The sequence below is a fragment of the Leucoraja erinacea genome, chromosome 10, assembly GCF_028641065.1.
Source record: "Leucoraja erinacea ecotype New England chromosome 10, Leri_hhj_1, whole genome shotgun sequence".
Classification (NCBI taxonomy): Eukaryota; Metazoa; Chordata; class Chondrichthyes; order Rajiformes; family Rajidae; genus Leucoraja; species Leucoraja erinaceus.
The window spans coordinates 46,766,483-46,791,110 of record NC_073386.1 but is presented as its reverse complement, the minus strand read 5'-3'; the positions used below and the strand labels follow the sequence as shown (position 1 = coordinate 46,791,110).

The 24,628-nt window shown below is 38.7% G+C and overlaps 1 protein-coding gene across 4 annotated transcripts in view; it reads left to right on the top strand.

Moving 5' to 3' along the window:
- Positions 1 to 24,628, top strand: part of smg7 (SMG7 nonsense mediated mRNA decay factor) — a 106,822-nt gene that overhangs the window by 49,186 nt on the left and 33,008 nt on the right. For 3 of the 4 annotated variants that reach the window (XM_055642141.1, XM_055642139.1, XM_055642138.1), the window contains exons 6-13: positions 2,374 to 2,445; positions 5,253 to 5,403; positions 6,060 to 6,195; positions 7,602 to 7,764; positions 8,002 to 8,158; positions 11,558 to 11,628; positions 13,368 to 13,428; positions 21,717 to 21,836. In XM_055642141.1, the coding sequence (XP_055498116.1) occupies positions 2,374 to 2,445; positions 5,253 to 5,403; positions 6,060 to 6,195; positions 7,602 to 7,764; positions 8,002 to 8,158; positions 11,558 to 11,628; positions 13,368 to 13,428; positions 21,717 to 21,836 (931 nt within the window). The remainder of the gene's footprint in view (positions 1 to 2,373; positions 2,446 to 5,252; positions 5,404 to 6,059; positions 6,196 to 7,601; positions 7,765 to 8,001; positions 8,159 to 11,557; positions 11,629 to 13,367; positions 13,429 to 21,716; positions 21,837 to 24,628) is intronic. The other variant, XM_055642140.1, reaches the window with a different exon arrangement.

Here is a 24,628-nt window from a genome sequence, read left to right as displayed (position 1 = left end):
TACATGGTGAAACCAAAATGTATAAAAATACTCTTTAATAAAATCTGACAATGTGCGCTTTAACCACATGTGATTTTTTTTTTTTCTATTACAAATCTCAAATTGTGGAGTACAGAGGCAAATAAATAAATGATGGGCCTTTGCCTCAAACATTATGGAGGGCACTGTATGACTGATTTTTAAGTCAATGAGTTACTACTATAATTGCAGTGGTGAAGTTTTTTGTTTCTTATCCTTAAGCACAACCACTTTCATGTGCTTACTGAGCTGGGAACACAGAGCAGTCCAAGGGACAGGTTTTCTAGATCTAATTTTAGTACTTGTGTGCACTCAGCTGACAAACCTTTGCAGTATGCTGATGTTGCTAATGTCTCCTTGATGCCAAGATACTTCTTTTGGGAGATCAGCCAACTAGTGCCATTCCGGAGCTTCCTGCAGACGATGTGTTTGAATATCAAACCAATGTTGAAACCAAGCAAGTGGAGTGCCACTTCAGAAAACGGATAAATTACCTGCAGCATCTGCTCAGTTTTATTATTTCAAATATTAGTTTAGAATCTTGTATCTAAAAAGAACAATGGTGCTTTTATCAAATAATGAAAGCATCCCTTATTTCCTTCCTTGCATATCTTGAGTATTATCATTTAATGATAGGTTAGATTTAAATAATGGTGAGGCTTGCTGGTGTTTGTGCAAATATTGGTTTATTAATTTCATGACATAGTTGGATGCATAGTTAAACCCAATTTACAAAAAGCTGCTGTTTGAATTGCCTTGCTTGATTAGCTACTTATAAGCTACATTTTGTTGTCTGTCAAATTTTACATTTTTGCTGTAAAGTATGGAATAACTATACGTTGCTCTATTTAGTCAGTCTTGTATATCCTAGTCAAAATACACTTTAAATGCAATAATGATTCTTGATAGTCTAGTATTAAAGATTAACATCTTCAAGTGTGGAGACCTATTCCTCATAACTTTTTAGTATTGAAGTTTTTCATTCTTAATCCACACTTTTCTGTTAATCTTTTGAGGACATCTGGTATAGATTGATTGAGGGGGGAGATCTTATAGAAACGTGCAAAATTCTTAAGGGGTTGGACAGGCTAGATGCAGGAAGATTATTCACGATGTTGGGGAAGTCCAGAACAAGGTCACAGTTTAAGGATAAGGGGGAAATCTTTTAGGGCCGAGATGAGGAAAACATTTTTCACACAGAGAGTGGTGAATCTCTGGAATTCTCTGCCACAGAAGGTAGTTGAGGCCAGTTCATTGGCTATATTTAAGAGGGAGTTAGATGTGGCCCTTGTGGCTAAAGGGATCAGGGGGTATGGAGAGAAGGCAGGTACAGGATACTGAGTTGGATGATCAGCCATGATCATATTGAATGGCTCGAAGGGCCGAATGGCTTACTCCTGCATCTATTTTCTATGTTTCTATATCAAGTGGTTAAAACCTACTTTTCAACTGGATTTAGATTAAAACTGAATAATGGACGTATGACTAAGAATATGAAACATGTTTGGTCTTTTTCTATATTCCACATTACAAAGCAATCTAAATTCAGTACTTAATCAACTGGTTGCTGTGGGTGGATATTGAACAAAGAAACATTTAGATTAGTATGCAGTTTATTAATAAGATATGGTCAAGACACTGCATATCTAAGAATGGACTAAATGGAAATGATGTTCTTTGTCTGGTCCAAAATGTCTTGGATACACAATGTTTTGTATATCTTGAGAAATTCCATACTCTCCAGGTTCCATGTTGTCCCAGATAGAAGTGAAAAATTATTGAAACCTGATGTGATTCCCCCTTTGTGAATTACTTTATCTTGGCATTGGGTGGCTAAGGTGAATAATACTAGATTTTCAATCTAGCTTACCTCTTAGATTTCAAACTTATGTTTTCAGAGATTATACTTTGCACCCTATCCATATTTTCTTGTGAACATGCTGTGAAGTGTGTGGGCTTTACTGATACGTTAAAGACGGTAGTGAACCAAGCAGGGGGATCAATGACATTGGAATAAATCTGCTTATCTTAATGTGTAGAGCGAATCCCATGTTGTAGATTTCCGCTACGATTTTTTGTTAAATGTAGTTAGTTCTGTCTGATAAGCTGATTTCTAATGGTCTCAATTTTTATCAACTGGCTATCTATCTGATGTCTGCAGGCTCATATGTTAATCATTTAATAATTGTGTTGTAAAGTAATACATTTGTTGATACCTTTTCTGTTGGTGAGCAGATTCTGATTCTTGAGTGGGGAAAATAGTACAATGATAATAAGAAAGAAAATGAGCAAGAAGCTCCTTTTATTGAGTGTTAAAGATGCCTGCCTCTGATGTATCCATGCTTTGTTCTGCAGCTCGATACAGGAATCAGACTAGCCAGGCTGAGTCTTACTACAGACATGCAGCTCAACTTGTTCCTTCAAATGGTAAGATGTATCTCTTAATTATAGTTCCGGAGTTTGAGTATATTCTGGCGGAATAAACAAGATCATCAGTCATATGTAACATCACAATAATGTTTAAGAAGGAACTGCAGATGTTGGAAAAATCGAAGGTAGATAAAAATGCTGGAGAAACTTAGCGGGCGAGGCAGCATCTAAGGAGCGAAGGAATAGGTGAAGTTTCGGGTCGAGACCCTTCTTCAGACTGATGTGGGGGTGGGAAGAAGAAAGGAAGAGGTGTAGACAGTGGGCTGTGGGAGAGCTGGGGAAAGGAAAGAGGGAGAAAACAAGGACTACCTGAAATTGGAGGTCAATGTTCATACCGCTGGGATGTAAACTGAGAAAATATGAGGTGCTGCTCCTCCAATTTACGGTACAACAGATAATCCTCCGACTTATTTGCCACCTTCAACGGGATCCCCCCACTGGCCACATCTTCCCACCTCCTCCCCTTTTGGCTTTCCACAGAGACCGCTCCCTCGGTAACCCTCCCCTGGTACTTTCCCTTGCAACCGCAGGAAATGCTGCACTTGTCGCTTTACCTCCCCCCTTGCCTCCATCCAAGGACCTAAGCAGTCTTTCCAGATGCGGCAGAGATTCACCTCCACTTCCTCCAACCTCGTCTATTGCATCCGCTGCTCTAGGTGTCAGCTGCTCTCCATCGGTGAGACCAAGCGGAGGCTTGTCGATCGCTTCGCCCAACACCTTTGTTTAGTTCACAATAACCAACCTGATCTCCCGGTGGCTCAGCACCTCAACTCCCCCTCCCATTTCGAATCCGACCTTTTTGTCCTTGTCCTCCTCCATGGCCAGAATGCATCCCACCGTAAATTGGAGGAGCAGCACCTCATATTTTGCTTGAGTAGTTTACATCCCAGCAGTATGAACCTCCCGTTTCAGGTCGTCCTTGCTTTTCCCCACTTTCCCCTCCCCTTCCCAGCTCTCCCACAGCCTACTGTCTCCGTCTCTTCCTTTCTTCTTCCCGCCCCCACCACCCCTACATCAGTTTGAAGAGGGGTTTCAACCTGAAACATCACCTATTCCTTCACTTCATAGATGCTGCCTCACCTGCTGAGTTTCTCCAGCATTTTAATATATCACAATAATGTTGATTATTTATGTTTTATTTTACATTATTTGGAAGAAATTTTAGAAATAAAAGTAACATTCAAAAATTTAAAAAAAACACCGAGCATTTAGTAGGAAGATGAAAAGATATTGTAAATCAATGATTTACTAGAAAAATAATGAAACCTCAGTACGGCTGGAAGTTTTGTTTGTGTATCGTTGTTCAATATAGTGTTCAAATAACTTAAATATTTTGATCCTTAATAGTTAAAAGAAATAATCTAAAGTTGTCAATTGAAGACATGTTTTCTCTTAATTTTATCATATTGTTATTAATCACATTGCTTACCACTGATGGGAGAAAAGACATAGTTCTGTCTTGAGAATATTTGCATTGGATTTGGAGAATTCTCTAACATTGTAATGCAACATATACTTCTAATTTGGTGTTCCACTTCCAATTTAAGTTGTCATGCAATGTGTTTGTGAATGCAGTAATTCCTGGATTGAGGATCAGACCATTTTCTATTATCTACACAATCACTCCATTCAGTCGTGTGAAATGTTTAGATACCACTTGTGAGGCAGCATCCTGCAGCAAAGCAACACCTTGGGCTCAGAATAGAAATGAATGACCAAAGAATTAAACATTTACAGTCCCACTGTTAATTTAATTGATTATTATCTGTAGTATTGTAACCTGCCAAATTACAGTGCTATCTTTGAATGCTCCCACATTGAGCCATTGGCTAACTGGATGTCAGCTGCAATGGTTTGTTGTAATGTATGCAAATGGTCACTTCTTAGATCCAGGCATTATCTATAATGAAGCAGAAAGAAATCACCCATTGAAAAAAGCAGGATAACAATCACAACCATGTGATTATTCCTGTCCATTCTTGTCAATATAGGTGATAAGTTAATTAAATCTGTAATATTACCTATTTCAAATGCAGCATTAAACTCAAATGGTTGTAAACTCAGTCGTTCATCTTACCAGAGGACATTAGATAAATTGGTGTTTAAGATATAGATTTTTATCTTCATTGTTGATGTTCTGGCAATACTGACAAGCCTGATGTCTTTTTTAAGATTTTCTGTTTGCTTGACGTATCCAACACATAGCTTGTTGATTATTTACTAATAGTTTAGTTCAGTTTAGAGATGCAGCTTGTAAACAGGCACCTCGGCCCACCAAGTCCGCACCGACCAGCGATCCCCATGCACTAGCACTATCCTACACACTAAGGACAATTTGCAATTTTTACTGGCTAATTAATCTACAAACCTTTGGAGCATGGGGGGAAACCAGAGCCTCCGGGGGAAATCCACATGGTCACGGGGAGAATGTATAAACCCCGTATAGACAGCATCCTTAGTCAGGATCGAAGACAATAGGTGCAGGAGTAGGCCATTCGGCCCTTCATGCCAACACCGCCATTCAATGTGATCATGGCCTATCATCCCCAATCAGTAATAAATAATTGTCTACCAAAAGAGAAATGGTTAAAGAGCAAGAGTGCCAATAGATGTGAGATTGAGTTGAATAATTGTAAAGAAATGGATAGAATAAAAATGATGCCTTCAGTAAAACATTTTTTCTGAAGTAAGTAGTGATCCTTCCAATTTGAAATTAGAAATAGGATTTGAAGTTAATAACCTAAATGCAATCTATGGATGAATTTCAATGATACATTTAAAATGGCAATTTATCACTTTTTCAGGTCAACCATACAATCAGTTGGCAATTCTGGCTTCCTCTAAAGGCGATCATCTTACTACCATTTTCTACTACTGCAGAAGTATTGCTGTCAAATTTCCATTCCCAGCTGCTTCTACTAATCTGCAAAAAGCGCTTTCTAAGGCTTTGGAAAGGTAAGCAAATTTGCTTCCAGAAGCAGCACAGTTTACTGCAAATGGAAAATAATGCATGTAGTTTATTAGATTTTACTTAGCTTCATTTCCAATACCTTTCATACTTAATCACTGTAAGTAAAAGATCAAGTGTCGTGGCTCCCTCTATTGGACACATGGGACAGGACAACTATGGTGTGTGTCCATAACCAATGAGTAAAGGATTATTAATGACAAGTGCAGAGTCCAATCTATGAAGTCAGTATAGTGAAATTCAATGCCAAATCAAGTGCCAAACACAAAATAAATAAAGATTAGGTTGTTAAGAGGGTTGGGAGCGACAAAAGAAAAGGAAAAACAAATCTTGAACATTTTTTGTACTTTTCGTTGTCGATCTTTTGGTCAGTAATTATTAAAGCATTCAAGTGTATGCATGCCAAGTCAATTCTGGGTAATTTCAATTCAGTTGCTATCTAATCTATCTAAAATATCTAATCTTCCATTATTTCTCATAAGTAGATTTGTAGGCATTCTGGGGACTAGAAGTTACTAATAGGATTTATTTGTTGGTATGTCTGTATATATTCACTTTACTTAAGGTGTCAATAAATTGTATGCTTTTGGTTGTATTCCTCAAGAATGTAGACAAACAGTTTGATTTTTATTTTGTTATCTAGCCGTGATGATGTGAAGACTAAGTGGAATGTTTCTGACTTCATAAAGGCTTTTATTAAATTCCATGGCCATGTATATTTGGCTAAAAGTTTAGAGAAGTTGTGTATGCTGAGAGAAAAGCTGGAAGACCAATTCAAGGTAGGACAAAGTTGTACTTTAGCAATGGATGTTAATTTTTACATCACTTAAACATAAAATCACGGTTCAGATATTGATTTATATTTTATTGCTCCTTTTGTTGCCCTTTTTGACAATCCAAGTCATGAAATTGTATATTGAGTTTAAAATATTTGCAAATTGGAAAATTACCAATGGCCCATTTAAAAACTTGAGGAAGGGGCATGGTATTTTAATCTAATATGCCTTGTTCAGACTGAAAAATTTAGGTAGAAAATGGTTTAGCTAAATTAAAGTGGGTTTGACCTGCTTCTCACCTGCCCGTTCTATACAATATATACAAACTGATTGTTATATCTTGGAGATGCCTGCCATCTACAGATTGAGAAGTTGGAGACTGCCAAAACTTCTCAAGACTTGATGTTTTGAATGCTCACAACTTTCTGGATTGGCTGAAACGGAAAATTGGCTAGTTATCCTGAATATGCCATTATGTATATGAAACTCACATTTTGTTCCAATTCAATGTTTTACAGGAGTTAAATACAGAAAGGTTTTGTGACTATTTTATTTGTCTTAGTACTTTATACTTTGATTTTGTTTCCTAGAAATATGGTAATTTTTATAGCACTAGATTTCAATTTTCATATTTAGTTTGCTTGATAATTTTTCTTTGAAACAATGGTCCCTTGAGTGCCAAATTTCTCTACTTTGTGATTTGGAAAACACTTATTTTTGGGCACAAGCAACTGCAGTTGCTGATTTACAAAAAAAGGACAGTGCTGGAGTAACTCAGCAGGTCAGGTCAGAGAACATAGATTGGTAATGTTTCTGGTTAAGATCCTTCTTCAGACTGACTATAGTAGTGAGGGAAAGGTGGAAGAGAGGTGTGGATGAGATGGAGCCTGGCAAGTAGATACAGCTGAGGGTGGTTTTGATTGGCAGATGGTTGGATAAAAGTCAGTGATGAAAACACATAAGGTGTTGAGGTAAGGAGAGAATTGGCAAGAAATGTGAAGTCAGAGGAATGGGAAATGGATGCACATCCAGATGGGACACGGAAGAGGGGAGATTAAAAAGGTTGGGGGGGGGGGCAATCCAAAGTGGAATACAATGTGCTTTCTTATCTCACCATCTTTTGCCTTTTCAACTCTAGCTTTTGTCCAACCATCTGCCAATCAAACCCCCCATCACCTGTATCCACCTATCACTCATCAGCTTTGTCCTGCCCCCACTGCTCTTCCACATTGATCCCTCCTGTTACAATCCTTCTATGGAAGGATCCCGATCCGAAACACAACCTATTCATGTTCTCCAGAGATGCTTTATGACCTGCTGAGTTTTGGTTATCACTCTGGTTATTTTTTCATATTTTTGGGAGTTATTTGTACCAGTCATAATTCTGATTTAGATTTGGTTATTTTCAGAGACTTCTTCCTCAAAAGGCATTTAGTTCTCAGCAACTTGTTCACCTCACAGTTATTAATCTGTTTGAGTTACACCATCTGCGCGACTCCAGTACTGAACCTGATGACCATTGCTATAGTCAGGAAGAACTATTGTGTTGGACACAACTCCTGGGTCTCTTCAGTAAGTGATTTCTTGACTTGGTTTTACTTCTGAAAATTGAGAAAATGTATATAGCTTTTTATTTATTATCAGAGATTATGGAACAGCTGGACCATGCTCTACCAATTTGAAGTCATTTCTTGCATCTGTTTAGAAGTGATTGAAAATGTTTGATTAATTTAAAAGATACAGCATGCAATCGGGTAAATACTGCCAGAGGAAAGCATTTGTGAAAGCTGCAATTTTAATATTTTCTAGTGTCTTTTCTTGGCGTCATGTGCAAGTGTGCACTGCAGGATGAGAACCTTAAAGAAGCCTTGGGTGAATGCCCACTACCAGCTGTTAAAGTTTCAATGGACTGGCTGAAACTCAGACCCAATGTCTTTCAGGAGAGTGCATTGGAAGAGAGACAGCAGTAAGTATTCCTTATTCAGATCTAACAAAGTAAATACATTGATTAATATATCTTTTAAGTGATCCAGAAATGTGGAATGCAGTAAACTCGCATTTCAACGGACATCTATAATGGATTTCAGTTAAAGCACCCTGACCTGCAGACACCACAACCGGCACACACCGCCTTCCCGGCCACTTGCTCCCCACTCTAGCGCTGGCTCGCTAGGCTGCCCCGCCCACTTCTAGGCCGTACCTACTGCTGCTGCCATCTACCACACAGCTTCCTCAGACGCTTCCAGGCTGTGCCTGTCACCGGCAACCCTTGCGGCATTCCGGCAGCCTGTCCCACGAACATTGACTCCGCCTCCCCAGCAGGCTGGGGCCGTCAATTCACCTGGATTCCAGGGTCGGTTCTAGACCCAGAGACTGAAGAGGAGTCTCGAGCTGAAATGCCACCTGTCCATGTTCTCCAGAGACGTTGCCTGACCTGCTGAGCTACTCCAGCATTTTGTGCCCTTTTGTGCATCAACCAGCAACAACAGTTGTTTGTTTCTACTACTTGTACAATAATATTACCCTACTCGGTTATAGCGGACAATAACGGACACCATCCCCCCTTCTATGGTCTTATAATGATGGTTTACTGGATTTAAATGATATTACATTTCTTTAACAGGCATTGACGCATAATTTTCTAAGCAAGTTTTACATGCATAATGAATAGAATTGTTAAATTTACCTTTCTGTGCATTTTTGAAAGTATATAAAAACATAGAAAATAGGTGCAGGAGCGGGCCATTCTGCCCTTTGAGCCAGCATGAGCAGGAGCAGGAGCGGGCCATTCAATATGATCATGACTGATAATCCTAACTGATGATCTGGCTTTTTCCCCCATATCCCTTGATTCCCTTAGCCACCATCTAAATCTAGCTCGCTTGAACACATCCAGTGAATTGGCCTCCACTGCCTTCTGTGGCAGAGAATTCCACAGATTCACAACTCTCTGGGTGGAAAAAGTTTTTCCTTAACTCAGTCCTAAATGTAGGTATGTTGCAAAGCCTACCTGAAGCGTGGCTGAGAATCTGCCCCAGCCCGTGTGCGCGATTTTGCCGCTGTTTTGAGGGGGCGGGTTTAAAACGCGATTTTCACTAGGCTGTTGCAATCGAAAATGTTCAGCCTAGTAAATCATTAACGAAAAATCGCTGAAAGACCCCGTCGCAAAAGGTATTATTAGTTTTTATGGCCTTGTATAATAGTTATAGTAGTTTAAAAATCACTCTCTAAACCCGCGACCCTCTCGCAGCCCCAGGGTTTTATAAAGCAAACAATTAAAGGTATGTACCTTATTTTTACATTAAAAGGGGCTTGTTAAGAACCCTGTATATAAAGTTTTCTATAGCGAGTAGCTCATTTTGGGCTCTTTATATCCCGCAGTGTTTTTCTGGGCATTTGAGGGCACCAATCCACTGCAATGTGAACGTTCTAAACCAGCGCGTTCACAGGAACCCACTGGAAAGCTGATTTAAAATGGACTTTATTTTAAATCATTAAAGATTATTTTATATTTGTTTCAGAATGGTTCAATCTATGATATCTGAAAATTTCATTCAGTTCTCTTAATTTTTAAGAAGGTTATGGCCTTTTGACAGCACGCGATCACAGCTTTTTTGTTATGTCCATAGAAAATCAATAGGGAACAAGATGATAATTTCCGAGTATGAAAATGGCCATAACTTTTTAAATACTTGAGATATGAAAGTGAATTAGGTGTCAAATTAAACTTATTTTTATGCTTTATCTGATGGGATAAATTACACTTGATTTTTTAAATCTCAAAATTTTGTGACATTGCTATTAAATGGCCTACCCGTTATTCTTAAACTGTGACACCTGGTTCTGGACTCCCCCAACATCGGGAACATTTTTCCGGCATCTACCCTGTCCAATCCACTTAAGAATTTTAAATGGTTCTATAAGATATCCTCTCATCCTTCTAAATTCCAATGAATACAAACCCAGTCAACCCATTCCTTCATCATACGTCTGTCCCGGCATCCCGGGAATTAACCTGGTCATCCTACGGTGCACTCCCTCAATATCAATAATGTCCTTCCACAAATTAGGAGACCAAAATCGCACACAATACTCCAGGTGCGGTCTCACAAGGGCCCTGTCCAACTGCAGTAGGACCAAAACAACTCTAAATTATGTCAATCATGCAAGTGTTTCTAGTATTTAAGTACAAGAAGCATATCTGAACTTGCTTACCATATTTCAGCTAATTTAATTGATGAAATAGTTTATTGCAATTTGAGAGTGAATTATTCAGATTCTGTCACTTCTGTAGCATGGCTAACAATTTGGATGCTCACAAAACATAGTGAATTATGGGTTGAACAAAGGTAATAGACCTTTCATTTACTGGGTCAACATGTAATTTCTTGAACTTGCTGAGTCAGCCAGTCATTATTAACTTTTCTAATCACATGATGCCCCTTGCCATATAAGACCATAAGACGCAGAAGCAAAGTTAGGCCATTCAGCCCATCAAGTCTACTCCGCCATTTAATCATGACTGATCTATTTTCTTTTGAACCCCATAATCCTGCCTTCTCCCCATAACCTTTGACACCCTTACTAATGAAGAATCTATTATACTCTGTTTTAAAAATGCCCAATGACTTGGCCTTCACAAGCATCTGTGGCAGTAAATTCCACAGGTTTACCACCTACTGGCTAAAGAAATTCATCTCCATTCTGAAGGTGTGCCTTTTTATTCTGAGGCTTTTACACTCTGATTCTAGACTATCCCGTTACTGGAAACATCTTTTCCAAATCCACTCCATCTAGTCCTTTCATTATCCGGCAGGTTGCAATGAGATCCTTCATTATCTAAACTCCAGCAAGTACAGGCCCTGAGTCTTCAAATGCTCCTCGTATATTAGCCACTAGTCACCAGCAGCCAACCAGAAGAGACCCCCTTTATTCCCATTCTTTGCCGTCTGCCAGTTAGACAATCTTCTGGTACCTTAATTCTAATACCATGGCCTCCTATCCTGTTTAGCAGCCTCATGTGACTCGCCTTATGAGCCTTCTGAAAATAAGGTGTGAGCAGCCGCATAAACCATTATCCTACTGTACTCTTATCAGACATCTTATCCTACTGTACTGTTATCTGTCTGACACCTGGCAGTGTTTGCTGCTTACACAGGGTCACTAAGGCATTCAGCATTGATAGTCAACAATTGATGAGTTTGATGACTTCTACTTCCCCTTTGAATTCTTTACTTGGTCTTTCTCGAGCCCACACTAGTCAGGAAGATATCATCACTGCTGAACCATCAGTTATTTCTGCAAAAAGATGTTCAGTGCCAGAATTGAAATTTCTCATACTTTATTTATTTTCCTCTTCCCTCAGCATTTGGCCCTGGATTGTATCGTTGCTGAACAGTTTTCATCCACAGGAAGATGATTTGTCCTGTTTTAATGGTAAGAATGTTTGTTGATGGTAAAATTATCAATAATTATCAATTCATTTAAAATTGATTGCATAGTCTGCGGTTTTGTTTGTGAGCAATTATTTCTGGGAAAAATATTACATGCACTCTAAATATTGAGCTACACTCTGTTACCCTTTAGCTGTTTGTTCTAAAAAATCCCTTTGGTAATCTATATTACTAAAAGTCTGATCTTGACCACTTCCTGTTGTTCTGTAAATTTATTTTAGAAAAAAACGTTGGCATTTACGGCTGTGATTTTTGGCCATCTTACTCAGAGTCCCCCTCCGCTGTGCAGGACAAGGATTTTTCCCATCGATTAAAAATAAAAGAGTTATTAGTGTTTAGAAAATGTTGAGATTCTCTCTCCTGAAGGCCACGCCCCTTCCGGAGGGTCTATAAAACCCGGAAGCATTGAGTTTCTCAGTCAGTCTCTGAAAGATGGGGGGGGCGAGAGGGTCACGTCTCTCAGTCTGAGCTATGAATAACACTGAACACGTGTCTACTAAACAGAGTGTGATTTTACTGACCTTGAGTGCCCTTAATGTGGTTGTAAAATGAAAATGTGGTTGGTTTGAAATAAAGCACAGCAAATGGTTGCTGGTGGTTGGTTGAAATAAAGCACAGCAAATGGTTGGTGGTGGATGGTTTGAAATAAAGCACAGCAAATGGTTGGTGGTGGATGGTTTGAAATGGCAAATGATTAAAAGTCTAAACTTGACAACTGCCAGTTAGACAATCTTCAGAAAGCCCCAAGAAGACCAAGAAGAGTCCCAATCCAAAACGCCACCCAGCCACGTTCTCCAGAGATACTGCCTGACCGGCTATTACTCCAGAATTTTGTGTCTTCTTAAGCATCCTTTCCTAAGCTAAAATCTCCAGCTCTGAGGCCCTAATTACATTCAGTTGGGTCCATGGACAGACCCTTTCTCCACATCTCTGACATAATCCTATAATTTGCTTAAAACTTTCTTAAATACATGCAACTGACTTCTGGCTGATAACTGTTCAAAATAAAAGAGATGGCAAGGATCTAAAGCTTGCCCCGCCATTCGCTATGCTCATGGGCAATACGCTTCAACCCTTTGCTCGTCCTCTCTGCCATTTCTGAAAGCTCTCAATTTGCCAGTCTTACAATAAAATGTCTATCTCAAATGTCTCTCTTAATCTAGCCTCCACAACCAACTAAGGTGGGGAATTATGAATAATCACCAGCCTCTGCGAGCAGTAGCTCCTACATACCTACATTTTAAATGACTCTTTCTTTGTAACAATGTGCCCTCGCTCAAGACTTCCTCATTAGTTGAAGCACTGCAGCATCTACCCTGTCATGTTCTCAAAAGATCTTGTATGTTTCTGTAAGATTATTCACATTCTTATTCTTGTCATGTGTCAGAGCAGACCGAAGCTAGCACAAATAATGGAAGAACATACCACCTCCGAAACTATCCAATCGACAAGCCTATCTGGGACCTACTGCCCCAGTAGATTTGTGGATAGCACATGATCAATAATTTAAGTACCTACCGAACTGGGTGAAAGCATGTAATTTTGAATCTGTGGGACCAGGTTGGAGAAGAGAAATTATAGTCGTGTGTGGGGAAAAATAGCTAGGACTTAGATAATTTGGCAAGTATGTAAAGGAAGAAGTAATTACTATGTCAAACATTTTCTAAAATTAAATAATTAACTATAATTAAATTCTGATTATTATTTATTTTCCCCCCTCAGCTACCCCTCTTCCTGAAGAATTTGAATTGCAGGGATTTCTTGCTCTCAGACCTTCACTAAGGTAAAACAATTTGAAAAATGAAAATCAAATAATGACTTGCACATAACCGATATTTGAAACTTATGAAGGAAATCTAATTTGTATTGACCAGATTCGTCTTTATCTATCTATTTTATTTATTTATTTATTTATTTGTTTATTGTATTTATAGAATAGACAGAAGAATTAGAAATAGCACTTTAACCCATCGGGATTCCAATGTGCCAATTCAGTACCGTGAAATTCTTACCCAAAGCTTCAATTAATTATTTGGAGTTGGGGGGCACATAACTAAAGCATTGTTATTTTCCACTGAAAATGTAATGTCTATGATGCTTCTGACCATAGAATTTTACAATGCAGAATATAGTTCCACTCTTTGTCTCTCTGAAAGTCCAATTGCAATTCTGTTATTTTTCCCATACGTTTTGAATATTCTTATTTTTTTATATACTCTTATAAACAGCTGTGCTCCCCATATTGTTTACAGTAACATTTTCCAAGTGTTAGATTACCTTAGTTTTTAATTCTCCAGATGTTTAAATAATGAACTTTACTTTCTCAGCAAATACTTTATTCTGGGCCTACCTCGCCAGTCTTGAATTCATGTGATCCAAGTATTATACGTTTTGTGCACCAAGATGTACTTCATTCCCAAACTAACTTAAGCAAGGAACAGTGTAGAATTTGTAATAATTGAAGTATTTTGCATATTGATGTTTTTCCAGTTTTTGAGCATGTCGCAGCCCTCTGGGACAAATTATCCAGCAAAAGTTAAAAAATCCTATGTTTCATTTTTTTACTAATTTATTTAGTTTTGTAGAAGAGAATTGTCTGCAACTGACTTATGACAGTTGCCCTAAGCTATTATTAGATTGTTTGGCCACATATGCACTATGTAAAGTTTCTATATATTTTGATTATCTAACTACAGTGCCCTCCATAATGTTTGGCACATCATTTATTTATTTGAGATTATAATAGAAAAAAAGCACACGTGATTAAAGTGCACATTGTCGATTTTTATACATTTTGGTTTCACCATGTAGAAATTACAGCAGTGTTTATACATAGTCGTCTCCCCCCCCCCCCCCATTTCAGGGCACCATAATGTTTGCGACACATGGCTTCTCAGGCGTTTGTAATTGCTCAGGTGTGTTTAATTGCCTCCTTTAATACAGGTATAAGAGAGCTCTCAGCGCCTAGTCTTTCCTCCTGTCTTTCCATCGCCTATGGAAACCTTTATTGCTGTTTATCAACTTGAGGACCAAAGTTGTGCCAATGACAGTCAAAGAAGCCATTATAAGACTGAGAAACAAGAATAAAACTGTTATAGAGATATCAGCCAAACCTTAGGGTTACCAAAATCAACTGATTGGAACATTATTAAGAAGAAAGAGAGCTCCAAGAAGACGAAGGAAATTATTGTTGACTTCAGGAAGAACAGAGGGGGCAGACATACCCCCATCCATATAAACGGGACTGAGGTGGAGCGCGTCTCCAACTACAAATTCCTCGGGGTACACATCTCGGAGGATCTGTCCTGGTCCCTCAACACCTCCAAGCTGATCAAAAAGGCGCAGCAGCGTCTTTACTTCCTGAGGAGGCTCAAGAAAGCTCGCCTGTCCCCCCAGATCCTGACCAACTTTTACCGCTGTACCATCGAAAGCATCCTGACCGCCTGCTTCACGGTATGGTACAGCAGTTGCACCGTAGCGGACAGGAAGGCACTACAACGGGTGGTGAAAACCGCTCAGTACATCATCGGTGCCCCGTGCCCTGCCATGGATGCCCTCCACCGAAAACGGTGTCTGAGACGGGCCGGGAAGATCATCAAAGACCCCTCCCACCCTAACCATGGACGGTTTGCCCTCCTCCCATCAGGGAGGTGGTACAGGAGCCTCAGGTCTCGTACTAGTAGGATGAGGAACAGCTTCTACAACAACACTATCACATTGCTGAACTCGGAGTCCCGCCGATAGATTTCTCCAGTCTCTCCGTCCACATTGTTTGCTTATTCTGTATTTTTTATTTCTATATTGCACTATTACTACGGACTGACGCTAAACTGCATTTCGTTGTTCCCATACTTGTATCTGTGCAGTGACAATAAAGTTGAATTGAATTGAACTGGTGAGCTTACTAGTCGCAAAGGGACTGACAGGCCAAGGAAGACCTCCACAGCTGATGACAGAAGAATTCTCTCTATAATAAAGAAAAAAAAACCCAAACACCTGTCCGACAGATCAGACACATACTTCAGGTGTGGATTTGTCAATGACCACTGTCCACAGAAGACTTCATGAACAGAAATACAGAGGCTACACTGCAAGATGCAAACCACTCGTTAGCAGCAAAAATAGGATGGCCGGGTTACAGTTTTTCAAGAAGTGCTTAAAAGAGTAACCACACTTCTGGAAAAAGGTCTTGTGGACAGATGAGATGAAGATTAACTTATATCAGAGTGATGGCAAGAGCAATGTATGGAGGAGAGAAGGAACTGCCCAAGATCCAAAGCATACCACCTCATCTATGAAACATGGTGGTGGGGGTGTTATGGCCTGGGAATGTATGGCTGCTGAAGATATAGGCTCACTTATCTTCATTGATGATACAACTGCTGATGGTGGTAGCATAATAAATTCTGAAGTGTATAGACACATCCTATCTGCTCAAGTTCAATCAAATGCCTCAAAACTCATTGGCTGGCGGTTCATTCTACAGCAAGCCAATGATCCCAAACAAACTGCTAAAGCAACTAAGGAGTTTTTCAATGCTAAAAAATGATAAATTCTTGAGTGGCTAAGTCAATCACCCGATCTGAACCCAATTGAGCATGCCTTTTATATGCTGAAGAGAAAACTGAAGGGGACTAGCTCTCAAAACAAGCATAAGCTAAAAGATGGCTGCAATACAGGCCTGGCAGAGCATCAACAGAGAAGACACCCAGCTGGTGATATCCATGAATCGCAGACTTCAAGCAGTTACATGCAAAGTATATGCAACAAAATACTAAATATTCACATGGCACTGCTATGTCCCAAACATTATGGTGTCCTGAAATGGGGGTCGATGTATAAACACAGTTGTAATTTCCACATGGTGAAACCAAAATGTATAAAAATGGCCTTTATCAAAATCTGACAATGTACAATTTAACCACATGTGATTTTTTTTCTCTATTACAAATCTCAAATTATGGAGTACAGAGGCAAATAAACAAATGATGGGTCTGTGTCCCTTTATGGGGGGGCACTGTACATTAAACTCTCCCCACAACAGTGCATTTATGTCTCTTGATTTTAAAGCTCAAAAACCCAAAAGATTGTATTTAATCTTTCAAGCTTATTTTATACTCTCCTGTTTACAGATAAATGCTATATCTCTGCACCATTACCTGCCTCCATCTGTACCTTATCCCACGTGAGGTACTGAGACCTAATCATGCCTTCATTAACTCCACATTTAATTATTGTAGAGGTTTCTTGGGTATCCTCAATTCTCTGCATATTGTAAACCTCAATTCACCTAGTACCTAGTTGATAATATGTGATTGCACCTCCAATCCTGCTCATTAATCTGATCCTTGCAGATATAAATTAATTTGTAGATCCCAAAGCTTCAGTTCAAAACTTTTGCACTTGTTTAAATTCATACATGGGCTTGCCTGTCCCTATCAGGTATAATCTTGCCTCATCAGGTCTTTGTGCCTCTGCTTTGATCCGTAAGCAGTTCATCTTTTCCCTTTGGTCTGTTATTGTTTGTCGTACTTTGTTACCTAAACACTACTGTTTAGACTCCCCTCTTTGCACTTCACTTTCCTTTTTTTAATTTTATCCACCCTTTAGAAAAAAAAAAAATCAAAACTCATAATGTAGACATTCGCTGTGGATTATTCTGTCAGTGCAGTCATATGAAGTGTTATTTTGACAAGTCCTTTTACTGACATCTTAGCAAAGGAGTCACCATAGGACAGCTGCTGCTTATGTACCTTAATGATTACTGATCAGTGAATGACATCCACCATCATGAAGTGCTTGGACAGGCTGGCCATGCACACATCAACTCCAGTTTCTAGACAGCCTTGATTCACTAAAATTCTCCTGCGTTGCAACAGGTCCTCGGCAGATGCCATCTCCCTGACCTTGCACCCATCCCTGGAAAATGGCTAACAATGACATTCCTATTTATTGTGCTCTGCCTTCAACATTATATCGTAACTCACTGAATTCATCTCCAAATCCTGGACCTAGGACGTAACACTCACTTCTGCAACTGGATACTTGACTTCCTCACCCATAGGCAGCATCAGTAAGATCAAGAAAGCGCATCGAAGCCTCTACTTCCTTAGAAGATTTAGGAAGTTTGGCATGTCCCAAACAATCCTCACCAACATCTACAGGTGTGCCATAGAAAGCATTTTATCGGGATGCATCACAGCATGGTTTAGGAACAGATCCACCCAAGACTGCAAGAAATTGCAGAATTGTGGATGTAACCCAGACCATCACGCAAACTAACCTGCCTTACATGGACTCCATTTACACTTGCTACCTTGACAAGCCACCAGCATAATCAAGGACCAGTCTCACCCAGGTTACTCTCTCTTCTCCCCTCTCCCATCAGGCAAGAGGGATTGATTTCTCTAACTTCGTATCCCTTGCTTTCCCTCTCTCTCCATGCCTCCCTATCCTAGTTCTCTGACCAGTCTGACTGTCTGCCTGATTAAATGTTTACATCGTATGCCTCGTTATCATTTCCCCCTAGCTAACAATCTATTCTACATGTTCCTTGAGCTTTGTCCCCATTGATCTCTTGTTTTTGACACCTTACCCTTCCATATCTCTTGTTTCCCTCTCCCCTGACTGTTTGAAAAAGTGTCTCAACCCAAAACGTCACCCATTCCTTCTATCCAGCGATACTGCCTGTCCTGCTGAGTTACTCCAGTATTTTGTGTCTATTACAGAAGTTTGAAAACGCAAACCTCCAGATTCAGGGACAGTTTCTTCCCAACTATTATCAGGCAACTGAACTGTGCTCTCACCAGCTAGAACACAGTCCTGACCTTCCATCTACCTCATTGGAAACCTTTGAATTATCTTGTATCGGGCTTTATCTTGCACTAAATGATATACCCTTTATCCTGTATCTGTACACTGTGGACTGCTTGATTGTAATCATGTATAGTTTTTTCATTGATAAGAGAACACAATAAAAAAGCTTTTCACTGTACCTCGGTACATATTAAATAATAAACTAAGGATAGACAGCAGCACATCCGTCACAATCATTGCCAACACCAATGTCCTGTAAGGCAGCTATTTCAGCCATTGCTATACTTCCTGTACGCTCACAATTGTGCGTCCAAATTCTGCTCAAACTACATTTACAAGTTTGTAGATGATACCATCAAAATGAGTGGTCTCTTAAACAATGATGAGATAGAACACAGGAAGGAGATAGGGAGGTTAATAGCCTGATGTCAAGGCAACAACCTCTGCCTAACTGTCGGCAAAACTAAGGAGCAGGTTGTCAACTTCAGAATGCGGTTGCAATACCCGCCCCAATTGGAGTCAATGATGTTGAAGTGATATTTGAGAGCATCCAGTTCCGTGGTGTAAATATCACCGACAGTTTGTTCTAGTCCAACCACATCGATGCTATGGCCAATAAAACACATCAACGCCTTTACTTCCTTAGAAGTCTAAGGAAAATTGGCATGTTTCCAAAGAATCTTGCCATTTTTTATCAATGCACTATTGAAGGCATCCAATAGGGACACATCACAGCTTGGTATGGCAACTTCTCTGACCAAGACCACAAAAAAAGTGGTGAACACAACGCATCGCGCAAAGCTACCTCCCTCTGCACCCCCAATCCCTCCGGAGAATCCACGTACATTTCACACTGCCTCAGGAAGGTAGCCAACAAAATCAAGGACCACCTGCACCCTAGTCATACTCCCCATGCTTTGCTTTATAAAATAAAAGTCTTACAATTCACAAACCTATTGTTCATGGATTCCATTAATGTAGTAACAAGAAACTGCAGATGCTGGTTTACATGCTCTGTCTTCCCATTAATTCAGCATCTGGCTCACTGTGCTCCCTTTAAACTGATGTCGTAATCCAGCATTCCTTCTAAACTCAGGGGACCTATTCTCATGATATTTATGAATTTACCAGTGACTCCCTTGTCACAGTCCTTATTAACTCACTAGGGGCCCTGCTCACACCACTTAGTAACATCAGATTTTGTTTTGTTTCATTAACTTTGGCTGGTTTGCTGATAAAATATATTATCTAGGTGTATAGCAGCTATGGAAAAGAAAATGGGAATTAACAGTGCCCTTTGATATTAATCGGAATAATCCCCTGTAATCTGGAAAATTTGCCATTCTTTTGCCAAACTCATGAGGGTTCCAGTTTATTGTATTTTTACTAATTGTTGCATCAAACCAGTTCCTTTCATTCTCGTAACACAAATTATTGAAAGCAGCATTAAAACTATTTTATTCACTTTACAGAAAGGAGCATGGGTGCTTAGTCCTGGCTTTCCCGTCTTGTCCATCCTGTCTTCTGCCAGTTTTAACAGTGGATCAGTCCTTTAACATATAAGAGTAATGAAATAAATATGGGTCAGATTTTATTGCATGTAATCCACATATTACAGAGCTGTACTTGCGTTAATTTGTTGCCAACTGTAGATTAGTATTCAGCAAGAAGAAAATAGGTTTTATAAGCTTCATTTAGATGCACACAGGTAAAAATGGACAAGATGTATTTTGCTAACTAAAAGGGCAAGATAATTTCTTGTGACAAGTGAAAGAATACTTATAATTGTAATGGTATCAGAGGTATCTGATTTGACAGAATTAATGAATCCATATTTGGAGATGGGCATTAGTTTGAAACAACACAAAGTAATTCTGCTCCCTCCCATGAGTTTAAGAACTGAAGTAACCTATTCAATTATTCAAACATTTTTCATTTATTAAGTTACAGTTGACCCTTATCTCAACAATATTCTTCTGACCTTATACTTAATTATCTTGCCGGATAAAATGGCAATCAGAATCTTTTGGAGGATGGAATTATGCATTTCCATTTGCTATTTGCAATACTGCTTCCTATATGGCATTTAATCTTTAATTTCTTTTCCCACAAGAGGGTATTGCTATATTATTGGATTCTTGTATTGTTTGAAATGCCTTAATTAGATCACACTCATGTTTTAAACAAGGAGATAAAACCCAAGTGTATGCAATGCGTTAATTTAACTGTGTTGAAATCAAAGCTTGCTTAGTTCAGTGATCAGAACTAAGCTAAATAATTTATGTGCAAACTAATCAAAGCTCTTTATAAATGACAAATTTTATGGCAACTGAAATTGAAATAGAAAGTAATGTTCTGTGGATCTTCGTAATAATGTCTTATACCTGTGATCTAGATTTCCAATACGTGTGCCTAGATATACGTGTGACTTCATGCAGTTTTCTAATTTCCAGCTCTTTTGAAACTATCTTGATTTGTCTTTCTTGTTTCCAGAGTGATGACCTCAAATTAACTTCCAGCTCCCAGCATTGTAATTGTTCTGTTATTCTGCTTCTACTGAATCCATTTATTTTATCCTTCTTATTTTAACATTATCTCATAATTTAAATAAACACATCTTTTCCATCAACCATTATTAATGTCCCTTTGGAACACTAGTTGTTGCAGCTGCCAATCACAAAATATTTCCTTTTAATTCACACTGTCTCCTACTTCCAATTGGTTTCTTATGTTGTCACTTTTGCTTTTAAATTCGTGTTCAGAGCATTAGCAAATGCCTTCTAATTATATTTTCAGTTTTCTTATGTTCGGATCGAAGTCTTGAAGCTAGTTTCAGTGATTCCTTCTCCCTTCCAGCCGCCCTTGGAGGTTGCATTATTGAATGTAATTTGCACAACTCTTCCTTAAACTCTATGTACTTCATTGTTTTGAGATGATTGTGCTCTGTGCTGTGATGCTTTTCTGACTTTGAAGAGGGTTAGCAGCAGAGAAGTCTTAAAATAGGATCTTTAAAAATTAGGCAAGATATGCCCATCTTGTTTCCTTGCACGACTTTTATGGGCTTTCCTCCACAATGTTTTTCTTTCACTGAAGCTTTCTTCAGGTCTATTTATTGAAATTTAAGTTTTAATAATCCAAGGATGTTTAATTTTAATAATCCAAGAATGTCTTTTTTTTACTTTTACCATTGTTTCTGTTCTGTATAATAATCTGTTCAAAATGCTCTATACGTTGATGTATTTCATTCTTGTAAAGAAATCTGGATTTCTCGAGCGGGCACCAAGGAATAGTGGGAGACAAGGAAGGGCAGCAACTAAGGACACGCCATCAGCGATTGCTTGCTTTGGGAAAGTGGATAGCAGAAAATCATTCCAGGTATATTGTCACTGAAATTAGGGTTTAAAATCACGATTTATATGAACAAATTACATTTGGCTGACAGTAGCTTTAGCCAAGGAAAGATAATTTGAATCATTTTCATTTTAACTTTTAATTTCATCTTAGAATTTTCCAAAAAACAAAACAAAACAATGACTGCTCTCTGATGACTCAGCAAGTTTATCCAATGGTGTCTGAGCCTTCCAAACTAGAAGGGTTCTTAGTTTGATCTCTGACTTGCATTGAGCTATCTGCTGCCATTGCAGTATTAATAATTGGCTGCTGGTTTAAGTTTAATGTTCTACAGCAATTATATGTAATATGGAACAGTATTGGCCTTGTTGCAGTTAAAGTGTATTTTAGTATTTTTGGAAAAAGTTTAAAATAAATTGTGCAATTAAAGGAAGATGGATTTACACCTCAGAAATCCATCAGCATCAGTAGGAAAGGAGGGTGAGGAAATTGGCAAATTTTGATAATGTATTATGCCACTGTAATTTGTTGCAATGGCCAAGCAGTAAAAGCTTATACAGTAACTAATTACATTATAATTGTAGGTTGGAGTATTTATATGTTTGAAAACGTTTAGTTTGTGCCTAAAATTAAATTTATGTTCCTTAAATTGTGTGGTATCGACGCATTGCAATCTCTGCACAGAATTGCAAATGTAAAAAGCTATATAAGATTACCTAATATTCTCTGGACAGGTTATTTGGGGCACTTTCCTCAAAGGAAATAACAAGGTTCTCTTGTTATTTACCATCTCTACCTTTTTTCCACAAAAAATGTTTGGTGTATTCCAGATTTGAGCAGAATCTGGGCGTGGACAGCTTTCAAAATAGCTTTCGCCCATCTGGCCTTAATATTGAAGAATTGATTAAAAAAAATTTAGACATTAGACATCATGGGGAATAATTTGGCTCAATCATTATCTAATCTTGTGCAGGGAACTAAAATATAAACATTTAAAGATAAGGTAAATATCACGAGTGCATTTAACAATTGGAGGACAAAACTGCAGATGCTGGAAATTTGAAACGGAAGCAGAAAATGGCAGAAACACTCAGCAGGTCAAGCAGCTTCCATGCAGAGAGAAAGTCAACTTTTCAGGTTGTGGATTCTTCTTCGGAATTTGAAGAATGAGGGGAATATAAAGTGTATTTTAAATTGCACAGAGGAGGAGTGGTGAAGAAAACATGTAGAATGCTGGGTGCCGACCAACATTGCCATAACTTCATATAATAATCGGTCAGAGACAAGAAACAAAATCTGATTGAAACAGAGGTATAACTACAACTGTGGGGTGAGGTTAAAACTGTTAAATTGGGGGGGGGGGGGGGGGGGGGGCAGATGACACAATATCTGCTGGTTTTTAAGATTATGGCTATCACAACCATATTAACTACCGGGTACTCTCTATCTCACACACCCACAGTTCTTGCCACCACTGCCCCTTTCTGCAAATTAAAGCATGTTTGGTTTTTCACGTGCCCACTTCTGATAAAGGGGCCTTGACCTGAAATGTTGATTTAATCTCCTTACAGATGCTTTTTGACATCCTCTGTGCTTCCAGAAGTTTCTGTTTAGTACATTTAAGTTCTAAGTGTTGTATAGATACGCTGGGTTTCACTTAAAATATATATAATGCTGAAATCCAGGGAAATCACATTTCTAAAATTCCATAAATGTGTTTCAAACATATAGGTTGAAGATTTATTAAGGAGATTGATTTACGGCTTCAATGGATTTATTCAATGCAATTAAGTTTATAAATAAGACATATATTAAACATAGAAAATAGGTGCAGGAGGAGGCCATTCGACCCTTTGAGCCAGCACCGCCATTCATTGTGATCATGGCTGATCGTCCTCAATCAATAACCCGTGCCTGCCTTCTCCCCATATCCCTTGATTCCACTATCCCCTAGAGCTCTATCTAACTCTTGCTTAAATCCATTCAGTGATTTGACCTCCACTGCCCTCTGTGGCAAGGAATTCCTCAAATTCACAACTCTCTGGGTGAAAACGTTTTTTCTCATCTCAGTCTTAAATGGCCGCCCCTTTATTCTAACACTGGCCCCTGGTTCTGGACTCGCCCAACATTGGGAACATTTTTCCGGCACTTAGCTTGTCCAGTCCTTTTATAATTTTATATGTTTCAATAAGATCCCCCTGGGTAGGTTAAGTCCCTCAGCCCTAAAAAAAAAATATTTTCAAATAATCAGGCTATAGTCGATTTGTATCTCAACTCCATCTGCATACTTAGCTTAATTCATAATATCCTTGCAAAATAAAAATCTATTTGTCGCAGTTTTTAATTTTTCAAATATATGCGACTTTTATTTTGGGAATGAATGTTTCGGATCTTCACATACCTTATTTTGAAGAATGAGCAGTAACAGCCAATAGAGCTCTCTTAAACCTTCTCTGGTTTTCAGTGCGATAATGCCTCATTTGATCATTAATGTAATTTCTACTTTCCTTTCTGGCCCTTATATAACTTCAATGCCCTTTAATCCAGATTCCAAGCATCAACAGGCTAGCACATTTTAAATCTGCTTTTTTGTTGCTCTAAAAGGGGAAGGGGCAATGTGTTTTATCACTAATATATAAGTTTCATATTGAGATCAGAATAGAAGTATTTAAAGTTTGTCTAGCTTACTGAAGGAAAAAAATGGGACAGCAACCAGGAATCTATGGAATGTGATTTCTAATATTGCCCCTGAATTTTTATTATATGGTCACCTTTATTCTGGACTCTCCTATCAGAGGAGCCAATTCCTCTTCATC